Source organism: Typopeltis vanoorti, chromosome 10, assembly GCF_054136105.1.
Source record: "Typopeltis vanoorti isolate ZY-2024b chromosome 10, IOZ_Tvanoo_1.0, whole genome shotgun sequence".
NCBI lineage: Eukaryota > Metazoa > Arthropoda > Arachnida > Uropygi > Thelyphonidae > Typopeltis > Typopeltis vanoorti.
Window position 1 is genome coordinate 13,736,384 of NC_143558.1, and position 13,911 is coordinate 13,750,294.

Sequence of the window (13,911 nt, forward strand, 5' to 3'; positions counted from 1 at the left end):
CATGTCCACTTGTGTATTTTTTTATGTTTGAAGAGACTTCCTCCTATTACAAGCTGATTGAACATGCAAACGTCTATAAGTAACTCTTCATTTTCATTTATTTCCCCTTCTGCATACATTCCCATAACAGTTTCTTTATTAGTATTATCATTTTCAACCTTAGCATTAAAGTCTCCAATTACAAGTTGCATATCTTTTTTATTTCTTGTTTCTGTACTTCTCAAATCATTCAGAACCTCTGTTTTAAATGATTTATGACAGAAAAAAATAAATGGCTGACAGCCATTTAATGTTCAGCATCAAATTTAGTGGTATCTTTTTTAATATATTTTTTTTAAATATTTTAAGTGAAAAAATAACTTTCTTGACATGCCTTTCTTCAAATAAAGGATTCATAATCAAAAACTATTCTTTAAAAACTAACAATATCAATGCCTTTATTCTTTCTTTCTTTTTTCAATCCACTTTAATGATGGTACAGAAGCAATGAGGATTCAGTGTAATTCGTGTTTACATTTATTACAAAATACAAACAAATATTATGACAGTTTATTATTATCATTATTATTACCCAAGACCCCAGGGAGTCAAAAACTCATCTAGGAAGTTCTTTTATCAAACATACGGCTCATTATACCGTGCTTTAAACACACTCAAATTCTCTACAGCCACTGCACTCTCAGGCCAGTCATTCCAATGATTCACAACTCTGCATGAAAAAAACTTGCTTCTCACTCCTCTATTCACACCCTCTTTATACAGTTTCCAGGGATGACCTCTGGTTCTCCCCTGATCTCCCACTATTTTCTGTAGAACCTCTCCAGCACTGATCTATAACAACCCCATAATAACTTGTAGGTCTCCATCATGTCTCCCCTCTTTCTCCTGCCCACCAGACTCTGCAAGTTGCATCTTCTCAATCTTTCCTCATACTCGACATTCCAGAGGTTAGAAACTACCTTAGTCAGTCGCCTTTGAACCCTTTCCACCATCTCTTCATCCTTCTGAAAATTACGCGACCAAATCTAGGCACAATAGTCAGTGTCCTTCTACTTCTACAAGACAGTGTCCTCTGCATCATTCCCAGAAGCCTTTGTGTTGTCTTCACAATTTTGGCTATGTGTCCCCGTAAATTTCAGATCCTCATCCACTATCACCCCCAGATCTCTTATTTCCTCTACCTCCAACAATATATTCTCACCAAGCATAAATTCTGCATCCCATTTTTGTTTTCCAAATTTTAAATCCTTACATTTTGCAACACTGAGCTCACATCCTCGTTCCAGTGCCCAATTACTCAATTTATTCAAGTCTTCTTGTAAGGCCACAACGTCTTCTCTACACTTCATGGTTCATCCCAATTTGCATCATCTGTTCTTAACAACTGAATATCTCCATCCAAATCTTCACCAATATCATTAATATATAGAAGTTAAACAGCAATGACCCTAAAACAGACCAGTGAGGCACACCGCTAGTAACTTTCCTTTTCCTGGATATCGCTCCCCTATACACAACTTGTTGATACCTATCAGATTGCCAGTCTCCAATCTAATATCCAACCCCATCCACTCCAGTTTGACTATCAACTTATCACACGGTAATCTATCAAAAGCCTTTGCAAAATCTAAGTATATTACTGTGTGTCCTTCTCCTCTGTCCAAGGAAGCTCTCCCTTATTGTAACAAGTAAGCACATTACTAAAACATGACCTCCCATAAGCAAATTCATGTTGTCCATCAATGATAATACCATTGTTATCAATCCAATTCTGAATCTTAGTTCTCGCAAGCTTTTCGAACAACTTAACCACAACACCTGACACACAGATAGGCCTATAGTTTGATGCTTGAGTTCTATCACCTCCTTTATGAAGTGGCACAATCATGTCCTCCTTCCACTCTTTAGGAACTTGACTCAGTGCAAGACTCGTATTAAAAAAATATGTCAAGGCCAGCATCAACTCTGTGGCACATTCCTTCAGAATACATGGTGATATATTATCATCAACTCCCCATACACCTCTTGCTCTTACAGTCAGACTCTCTTCCCCATCATCAACTGGTCTCAATCTCTCCATGAAGTCACATTCACAAGATTGAAAGACCTTTATGAACTGCTCAATTAATATCTCCACCACACCTTCTGCAACAGCTGTCTTTATACCATTTCCTCCAATCAATGTCATCCTTCCATAATCATTCTTTCTTTTGCTGGCTACATATCGAAAGAACTCCTTAGGATTATTTTTGGCTTCATTAGCTAACTGCTGTTCATACCTCTCTTTAGCTACTCTCACCAATCAAGTCACCAGCCTTACCTGGTCTTCGTAGTCTCATGGAATTGGTTATTTCCACTTCTCTTATGCTGCCTGCACAATGCCCTTTTTCTTTGTATCGCATGCTTAATCTCTTCATTCATCCATTTCACATCTACCTTATTTAACCTCTCACACTTGGAATACATTTAGACATTGCATCTATTAGATAGTTTTTGAAAATCCCCCAAGCTGTATGGATGTCTTTTCCAGCTAACTCCTCATTCCATGCTACACCTGCAAGCTGTCTCCTGAGCTTTTCATAATCACTCCACTTGTAGTTCCACATATACCCCTTTCACACAAAGGTCTTCACACTGCTGGCAACCACCCAGGTAATCACCTCATGGTCTCTGTCACCAATTGGTGGATGATTTGACACTTCATTTATAATTACATCCTCTGATGAGATGACCAAATCCAAAACCCTCAATTCTCGTGTACCCTCTGTTATAGTCAATCCACAAAAACTCAAGAAACTCATTTTCTTTACTTCCAGTTACTATCTCATTATTCCAGTCTATATTGCCATAATTAAAATCATCCATAATGATCACCCTTTTCTTATTTGCTTGATTAATTTGATTATACATTTCATTATCACCTCCATCCACATTACCTAGTTTATAATGACATCCAACCAAATATTTGATTCCATTCACCTCTATCTCATACCATACATATCACAGTATGGTGTGAGATAGACCTCTGGCACTATTTCCCTCTTGCATCTCTACTTTGTATGGACATAATTCTTTCTCTATCATCAATAGCACTCATCCTCCCTTTTTACCTCTTCTATCCTCACAAAACACATCATGCCCTTCCATCTCTATTCCTATCAGGATGTCGTCCACTTCCAAGCATGTCTCACTTATTCCGACAATCTTTGGGTGAACAGACACAACCGTTTCTGAATTAATGCAACCATTTCATCTGCCTTGTTTCTTATACGTCTAGCATTTGTATACAAACACAACAGCTCATTTCTTGATCTTCAGTTAGTTCCACTGATACCACTCACTCGATGTGATCTCTCCATGCTCGACTGGGACCATTTCCCTTTCTGCTTATTCATTTTAAAACCCTTTTCAATTCCAACTGTTTCATCTTGATCCCAGGTCATCCCATTCCTTTTCTGTCTACACATGCTCTCACATCCTCTTGAAGCATCCACCTTTCTCACTGTGTACCCCTGTCCACCCTGAGCCTCCCCATTTCCCTGTTCACCTTGCACACCCATTCTCTCATTTTCCATACTCATGCCGCTTACTTCCTCATTCCTAACCACCTCTTCAATCTCTCCTGTCGTACTCTCCTGCTCCTCCACATTACTTCCCACTTGATCTGATTCATTCTCTTTACTCACTTCTCTACCTTCCAGCAACAGTCTCTCCAAGTGACTCACACCATATCCACTCAATTGCAGTCCATTGTTCCCATTCAGTTCACTTCATCTTTGAAACTCATTCCACACATTAACAAATTGTACCCCCTTCTCCTCACGCATTTCAGCCAGCATATCATTTATAATCCTTACTCTCCACCTCATCTCACCACAGTCATACCTAGGCAACATGCTGACTACCCTTCCTGTCACACTATTCTCTTTTATCCCTCTAAGCAGCCTCCTGATATCCATTCTGATGTGCTCTTTGTCCTCTGTCACTTGACTGAATAAATCACCAAAATGCTAATTAAAAGAATTAAGGAAGATAAACAATCAATAAACTAATATTAAAATTAAGCGAATTAAATGAAAAAGCAACAGATTCAATTAGCAACTAGAAAGTAAATAATTTCTGCTATTTCTTAAAATAAACTTACCTCTCCATAATGCCAACCTGCGCTGATTTTATTCATAGCCCATACTTCATGAATGTTTTCAGCAAGTTTATCTCGAATGGATTCAATATATGGAGGTAAGTTAATCTGTAATGTTATATTAATACATATTAGTTTCAAACTTTGTCGCATATGTTTTTCATGTATGGTATATATAAATGACTTGATTAAAACAATGAACAACAGCAGTAATAATAAAAACTAAATTTGAAATTCATTACAAGCATCTGCAACTGTACTCTCTGCAACATACCTGATATTAAATTAAGAACTTAATTTGAATGAATCAGCAGAGATCTGAACATTACAAGTACCTACTTTATACAAGCCATATGATTAAGTCCTTGATTCTCTAATCTTTGGCTCATCTACATTACAAAATGAAGAATAGGTTTACAATATTTTTTGTGTGTGGAATTTAGATAATGAAAATATCATGAAAATCCATACTCATTATGGATCATAATAATTATCATTTTGAATGGCTGAAGTAAATGTATTAGGCACAGTGGCTTCCATGAGGTCCATGGACTATAAGAAGCCAAACTCTCTGCAGATCGTACATATCATACCATATCATATATTCCTAAGGAGTGGAAGGAGGGCAAGATTGTGCCACTTCATAAAGGAGGTGATCGAACTCAAGCATCAAACTATAGGCCTATCTGTGTATCAGGTGTTGTGGTTAAGTTGTTGGAGAAGCTTGTGAGAACTAGTATCCAGAGTTGAGTTGACAACAATGGTATTATCTTTGATGGACAGCATGGATTTGCTAAAGAGAGGTCATGTTTTAGTAATCTACTTACTTATTACAATAAAGTGACTGCTTCCTAGGACAGAGAAGAAGGATATACAGTAATATACTTGGATTTCGCAAAGGCTTTTGATAGAGTACCTCATGATACGTTGACAGTCAAACTAGAGCAGATGGGGTTGGATATTAGATTAGTGCATTGGATTGGAGACTGGCTATCTGATAGGTATCAACAAGTTGTGTATGGGAGTGCGATATCCAAGAAAAGAAAAGTCACTAGTCAAGTGTCTCAGGGGTCTGTTTTAGGGCCATTACTATTTAACTTGTATATTAATGATAATGGTGAAGATTTAGATGGAGATATTCAGTTGTTTGCAGATGATGCAAAGTTGGGATGAACCATAAAGAGTAGTGAAGATGTGTGGTCTTACAAGAAGATTTGAATAAATTGAGTAATTGGGCATGGAAATGGGGATGTGAGTTGCAAAATGTAAGGTTTTACAATTTGGAAAACAAAGATGGGATGCAGAATTTATGCTTGGCGAGAATCCGGGGGTGATAGTGGATAAGGATATTAAAATTTGATAAATTTAAAATTTAGGGGACACATCACCAAAATTGTGACGACAACACAAAGGCTTCTGGGAATGATGGGGAGGACATTGACATGTAGAAGTAGGGAGATTCTTGTTTCGTTGTATAAGGCTTTGATTAGGCCACACATGGACTATTGTGCCCAGATTTGGTCACTAGGTTTTCAGAAGGATGAAGAGATGTTGGAAAGGGTCCAAAAGTGACTGACTAAGGTAGTTTCTGACCTCTGGAATGTCGAGTATGAGGAAAGATTGAGAAGATGTAATTTGCAGAGTCTGGTGGACAGGAGGAAGAGGGGAGTATGATAGAAACCTACAAGTTGGTAAGGGGTTGTTATAGGATCAGTGGTTTAGAAGTTCTACAGAGAATAGTGGGAGATCAGGGGAGAACCAAAGGTCATCCCTGGAAACTGTATAAAGAGGGTGTGAGTAGGGGAATGAGAGGCAGGCGTTTTTCGTGCAGAGTTGTGAATGATTGGAATGCCTTGCCTGAGAGTGTGGTGTCTGTAAGGAGTTTGAGTGTGTGTTTAAGACATGGTATGATGAGATGTGGGTGTGATAAAAGGACCTCCCAGATGAGTCTTTGACTCAATGAGGTCGTGGGGTAATAATAATAATAATAATCTCACTTTGAACACATTCAACATTTATGTATTCATCACCCATTCTAGCAATGCATTCCACTCATTTACTGCTTTCCATGCAAAAATGCACTTCTCACTTCCTTACTAGATGACATTTATACAGCCTCCAGGAATGATTTCTCCTTCTTTATTCTGGAAGGTCTTTGCCAAATTTGTTTCAACTGTATCACTATTTCAACTCCTATATGTCAAGCTCTGCAGAGCACATTTCCTCAATCTGTTCTCATACTCAGCATTCCATGGAGATGGTATTAGTCACTCTCTTAGTCAGCACCTTATACAATAGCACTATTTTCTCCTTATTTCTGCTTGTCTGTATCCTCTGCATTATGACTTTCACATTTTAAACTTTCAAACTTTTGCAATGTATCCTCTGAACATAAATTCAACATGTAACAATTCGTAGCTTGGATTCCACACTTATGTCACCTCTTGGACAAAGCTTCAATCTATTAATGCATACACCTATTCAAATCCTCTTGATGCAACAACTCAGAGTTCCCTCTCTATCATTACTCTCTCAAACTCGAGATCATATGCAAAGAGTTTAATCTTTCCTCTTAAATATACATTGTACACATACTGAACTGTTCAATCTACAAGCTTCATTATTGCTACAAAGGATGGAATCTAAGTCTCTGTGCAGTCTGATATTCAATGCCAGATAATGGCAAATTTAAAATTCAGTGTTATTGACTTTCTCTTCCTTAAAGTTTTCTTGTTGATTCTGCAATATTCATCTGACACTGTCTGTAGTACTCTACAAATTTTGAAAATCACTCCTACTTTTTCATCTTATTCCCAAAGCATGATATTCTGCAATTCAACTAGCCAAACAGTAAAGTCATTTTCCTATGAGCCTTTAATGTTCGCAATTCATTAGGTATCCTTTTCCATCAACCACGTGGAAACAGGTGTGATAATATTTGCTACAAGCAATGATCAAATGCATATTATCCATCTAACAACAGGAACACAAAATAACTCCATCCACTCTTCCAGTACTCTTGATCTTCTCTTAACCATTTCTCCTTCCAGGTAGAGGTAATCTGCAAAGATTATTGCCACTCTAGAGGTATTGTAGAAGTAGTGAGATGGTGATTGACGCAGTGTACACCCTCTATCCAAAAAGAAACCAAATTTTTGATAGAAAAAAAAAGACAGGCCAATTATAATTATTCAAATCATTTATTTCAATCAATATACTCTCCCTAGCTTCGATACAGCATTTGGCACGGTTAATTAATTTGTTAAATGAGTTTTTATATTGGTTTTTGGGATACTGTTGAGGGTCGTGGTTACTGCAGCTTGAACGTTTTCAATGGTGTCGTATCGCTTTCCTTTCATCAGCAAATGAAATCAGGTGAAGAGAAAGAAGTCACAGGGTGCTAAATCAGGTGAATACAGAGAGTGATCCAACACACAAACTTGATTTTTGCTCAAAAATTATCTCACAATGTTCGAACAATGAGATGGTGCATTATTGTGCAAAAGTGACCAGCTGCCATCACCATCACGATATTCATGCCGTACATGACGAATTCTCACTATTAATCGCTTCAAATCTTTGAGATAAAATGCACCATTGACCGTTTGGCCAGGCAGAACAAATTCTTTGTGGATAATGCCCTTGGAATCATAGAAACAAATCAGCATTGTCGTTATTTTTGACTTCTCCAAGAAACTTTTTTTCAGATGCCCCTCTTCTGGTAGTCACCACTCAGCAGTCTGGCACTTTGCTTCAGGCTCATACTCAGAACACCAAGTTTCATCATCAGTAACGATCATTTCAAAAAAGTTCGAGTCCTTATGAGCGGTTTTTTTAATGAGGTCCTTGCAGTGTTCAATTTGATACATTTTTTGGTCATTGGTCAACTTGTGGGGAACAAATTGCGAATTCAATTTACGAAGGCCCAAACTCTCAGTCAAAATGTTGTGCACAGTTTATTTTGGAATCCCCAATTCATCTTTAATCAATCTCATGGAAAATTTTGGGTTTTCTTTGATGAAATCGCACATTTTTGGATTTAACTTCGCTCGGTCCAGTTTCTGGGCAGCCCGGCTTTTTGTCGTCCTCAAGTGTCTCACGTCCACTTTGAAATTGCTTAAACCACTTCTAAACTTGAGTACGGGATAAGAATTCATCACTGTATGCTTTTTGAAGCATCTGATGCATTTCGACAAAACTTTTACCAAGTTTAACACAAAAGTCAATTGCAGCTCTCTGTTTGAAACTCATTTTCCAACCATTCGTCAAAACACACCATCACTCTTGGCACTATAACTTGGCTTCTAATGAAACAAATGTCATAATCAGTTGACACAACACTAATGAAGGTTGCTGCTTTCGGCTACAAAAGATACAACAGGTTGCGCCACTAGTTTCTTCTGTTTTTGAAAAGTTCATCATCATCATCATCATCAAATTCCTGCTATGTACCCTCAAGGGGTGTACAGGATATGACAGTACTACATGAAAAAATTACATCATTACTAACTTCCTATCTACAATTTTCCTCCAAATCAGTCTGTTACTTGTCAAGACTCCAACATTATCAGATCTTATATTTCTATCGTCTAAGGCACTTTGTACCGTATCAATCCACCTATATCTTGGTCTTCCTCTGGGTCGTTTTCCTGCCAACCTGGCAGAGAACACTTGTTTTGCTAATCTTTCCTCTCCCATTCTATTTAAGTGACCATACCACCTGAGATTAGCTCTGCTAACACATTCCTGGAAAATTTTTGAAAAGTTTGGTTTCTTTATAGACAGAGGGTGTAGATCACATAGCGTTATACTGTGAAGAGGGGCCCACGGTGATGAGTTCTGAGAATCCACAGAGGTGTCATGTAATAATAACTTCTCAACAACCCAACCCAACCTCTTTTTTAGTTGGACAATTAAGATTTAGATTAACAGTAACAAGAATTGTCATTAAGAGAATCTCTTGGCATATTTGAAGTTGATATAAAGTTTGTAAAAGTAACTTAACAGAGAGGTAGCTAACCTCTTTGCAAGTAAACTAGGAGTTTAATAAGTGAAAATTGTAAGCAGAGAGTAAATAAGTTTTCGAGTTAAAGAGATTAATTATTATTGAAATAAAAAGGTTCTAATTTATGCTAAAGAATTTTTACAGATGGATAGAGAAAGCAATCTCCCTAATGTTTAAATTCGTGTATATTTCATAGTAATGTAAATAAAAATGTGTTTTGATTTTTCTGTTAAAGCCCAATTGTTTATTTTTACAACTGCACTGTTCCTAAAAAATCCAGACTTGTGAGAGGAAACTAAGTGAGATAGCCAAAGCGTAAAGTTACGTAAAAGATTAGACTACGACTCTTTGTGTAAAGTTTTATTGAAGGAATTTGTGTTAGAGGGAGAAATCTGCCAGCCGTATTATTGAGTTTTATGTTAATTAAATGATATCAGTGGTGCAGTCTAAATTAAATAAATTTCTTAGGCATAAGACTCATAGTGTGAAGAGTAGATAAACATAGTATGTAATAATATAAGCAAGAAAGATTCAGAGAGAGAAAGCACGCACAGCTAAATTAGAATAACGGCATATAAATATATAGGTAATATAGAAAATATAGAGCAAAAGTATGTAAATATGTAATTATTTATTTACAAGCAATAAATAAATAATTACATATTATTACAATAGTGCAGTAGTGACAGGTATAAAAAAAATATAGAGAAATTAACAGCATATGATTACAATGGCTCAGCATATGTTTACAGAGGTATGATACACATTAAAAAATACAGTTAAGTGTGTATTTCAAAAGACTCTTCACAGGAGATCCATGGAAATGCCCATGTAGAATAATAATAATAATAATAATAACAACAACAATAATAACAGGGAGACACTGTGTAAGAAGAGTGAATCATGGCTACAGGAGCAGGTGTGTGTGTGTTTACAAGAAATGACTAGGATGACCACACTTGTGGTGAAATTGGCTATTTAGACTTACGTGCTGGTTTATACTCGATATAAAATTTAATGGACTGCATTCAAACATCATTCGATGCTAGCTTCCATCATCTGCTATCCCAAGTATCAGTGCCACCCCATGGGTAAGAGGCACCTTTGTTCAAAGTTATATTTCAGAGTCCCCATAAAATAGAATTTCTAAATTAAAATGAAATTAATTTCAAGAAAATTTTATTTATTTAGTATATACCGTATTTTTCGATAGATAATGTGCACGTCATCTATACAAAAAAGTCTAAATTCATTAAAAATGAATATGCGTGGTATACATTTGAAAGGTGTGAGGGGTAAATCAAATGTAATAAAAAAACTAAGGTAGAAGTATTACTTAATATTTATTTAACATTACACTATTCAAATCCAAAAAATTCTTCATCAGACTCGATATTGAAAGAATCAATTGCATTAAAAATATTCGCTTTTAATGCAATTTAATGGTATTTCTTCATCTTCATAATCATTGTCACTGGACACCACTGCATTCCCTTGTGTTTTAATGAAACCATATCTAACAGTTTTCACTTACAGCAGCCCAACTTTCTACAATCCACGTAACTATATCTTTATATGACGTTCTTTTCATCTGTCCTGTTTTGTTATTCATGGATGCCATTCATCATCCAGTCTTCCCACTTAGCCCGCAAATTGTCTTTGAATGGTTTATTTACTGCAAGATCAAGGGGTTGGAGTTTTTTTGTTAAACCACCTGGAATGACGGCCAATTTGGAATACTTATAATTGTTTTAACTTCTACTGTCGTGTGCATGTGTGCCCTACACAAATCCAACACTAACAAAGATTTTGGGTTGAAAAATGCCATTTTTCTCTTTCACCACTCATTCTCCAACCAAAATTTCATAACCTCGGAATTTATCCAGCCTTTATCATTAGTAGTAACAATAATATCTTTGCAATCACAACCTTTCGGAACAGTCTTTCTTTTGAAAATCACCATCGGTGGCAGTATGGAACCATCTGCAGTTACGCAGATGCTTTTAAAGTTACGCATGTGATTTTAAAAAATTCCTCCATCCTTTGTCTGTACTTCCTAACTCTACTGCTAGTTGGTGCAGGCATGTTAACTATATATCAAAAGGAGTGATGAAAATGTTGGGGGTGTGGGTTATACATTAGGTGTGCATTATCTATCAAAAAATACGGTAAATACATCCAATGAATATGACCATCAATTCAGGTTTATGCACCCACTACAGAGGCACCAGAAGAAGACAGAGAAGAATTTTATAGAAAGTTATAAGAAAATGATAGATGCGACACCAAAGCAAGATTTATGGCTGCTTATCAGAGATTGGAATGCAAAAGTGGGAGAAACTGAGGAACAAGGAATAACAGGTCGTTTTGGTTTAGAACTGGTTAACACTGCAAGGAAGAGACTAGTTGAGTTTTGCGCAGAGAATTCTTTGTTTGTTGCTAACCTGCTTTAAACAACACAAACGGAGATTGAACACATGGATTCACCTAATGGACAATACAGAAATCAAATTGATTATATACTTGGATAAAGAAGATTTACAATTCAGAGAAGTACAATTCAGTCTTTTAAGACTTTTCCAGGTGCAGACTATAGAACAAACTATAAATTATTAGTGGCTACAATACATGTGAAATTACAGAAACTAAAAACAACACAAATGTCAATCACATATGATCTTGGAAACATACTGGCCGAATGCAATATTAGTATAATATATAGAACAGATTCAATACGCTCAATTTGTGTGAAAGAGAAACAGATTAACTATGGGAAGAGCTTAAAGATATAATTAAAACAGAAGCAAAGAAGAATATTCCAACAGTTTGTAAGAAGAAGAAATCTAAATGGCTGTCAGAAGATGCCATCAAAACTTCTCAGGAAAGGAGGAAATTGAAGGCCACAGGAAATTTGCAGAAGTACATTATTTGAATGCAGACTTTCAATGACAAGCCAGAAGAGACAAGGAAAAATACTTTAACCAGGAATTCCAACAAATAGAAGACCAAAACAAGAAAGGAAAAACAAGAGATCAGTGCCTAGGTGACAATATTGAAAAGTAATCACAAAGGATATCTTACAAGCTGCAGACATCAAAGAAAATGGAAAGAGTATACAGAAGCCCTTTACAGAAAGGATTCCAAAATTACTGAGAAATTTGAAGAGCATAAGGATTATACACTGCAACTGCTATCCAGTAAGAAAACACCATGAGGGGATGGAATACCTATTCAGCTGCTCAAAGCTCTGGGAGAAGAGGCAGTTAAAATTTTAACAGCTCTATGTCAATGAATTTGGATCACAACTACATGGCCTAGGGAATGGAAAAAATCAGTTCATATACCTATATTGAAGAAAGGCTATGCAAGAGAGTGTAAAAATTACAGAACTATAGCATTCATTTCTATTCAAGTAAAGTCCTACTTCAGATCATTCAGAAAAGCCTGGAACATTCATGAAGAAGGAAATCATCATCATTATTATTATTATTCAGGCCTCCATGGGGTCAAAAGACTCTCATGGGAGGTCCTTCCTAGGAAACACAAAGTCTATCATACCACTCATTGAACTCACTGACTGTTTTTATTCTCACCACTCTATCAGGCAATGCATTATTTTATAGTGCTATTTATTTATATGCGATTACCAAAAGTGAATTCTTATTTGTAAACTGTAGTAACAGTAACTATAATATTTTATTTAATAAAATCACTTTGTTAGGTTAATGCATGAGATTTTCGCTTAATATATTTTAAAAAATTATGCTTTTTTTTCTTTTTTTTTTAAAAAATAAAAAAGTAAACTAGAAGTACAAGGGGCTCACAAATTTGAGAATAATGTAACAAAGGACTCGGCCAAGCCCCTTATAGTTCACCACTGATTATATGCCTTTCCCTCATCAACTGCTTTTGTCACGTTATTATAAAAGGCAATCATATTACTAAAGCAAGAGCACCCCTTAACAAATCCATGTTGACTCTCACAGATAACATTACCATCATCTGTCCAATGCTGAATATGGTCCCTCACTAATTTCTCCAAGATCTTAACAACTACTGATGACACACAAACTGGCCTATAATTAGACACTTCCAGTCTGTTACCACCCTTATGCATTGGCACTATCTTACCTTCCTTCGATTCCTTGTTACCTTTCCCATAGCCAGACTTTCATTGAAAAGCCAGGTCAATGGAGCTGTCAGTTCTTTAGCACATTTTCTCAAAACCCATGGTGAAATACCATCCAGTCCTACAGCTTTACTGATGTCCAGGGAAATCAGTATTTGGAACACACTATCCTCTTGCACCTCTAAACCTCACACCTGCCAAATCCCTCTAGTATTAAAACTTCCTTCCCCAGGATGAAATACTCAAATAAAGTGTTTATTGAACAACTCCACTATGTCCTCTGCATCAGTCACTCTATTCCCATTTTTATCCCACAATGTCATTCTTCTACAATCATTTCTCCTCCAGACAGTCACATAGCTAAAAAATTCCCTAGGATTATCTTTGAATCTTAGTGCCAGTCTCTTCTCATATTCCAGTTTTTCCTTCCTTACCATATTAGTCACTCTCCTGGCCTGAGTCTTATATTCTTCATGCATCTGCTCTCCATCCCTCCCCTTATATCTCTTCCATAACCTCTTTTACACCTGCAGTTCCTGTATGATATTGTTTGTCATCCACTTTACAGCAAATTGTGTCCTCTTCTTCACTCGTGGAATACAGCTTACTATTGCTGCCAACAAATATTGCTTCACA

At 36.4% G+C, this 13,911-nt stretch overlaps 1 protein-coding gene across 3 annotated transcripts in view; it reads right to left on the reverse strand.

Annotated features, from left to right (window-relative positions):
- RyR (Ryanodine receptor) overlaps positions 1-13,911 on the reverse strand; it is a 1,703,288-nt gene that overhangs the window by 1,280,210 nt on the left and 409,167 nt on the right. For all 3 annotated transcript variants that reach the window (XM_090399345.1, XM_090399347.1, XM_090399344.1), the window contains exon 23: positions 4,145-4,249. In XM_090399345.1, the coding sequence (XP_090255471.1) occupies positions 4,145-4,249 (105 nt within the window). The remainder of the gene's footprint in view (positions 1-4,144; positions 4,250-13,911) is intronic.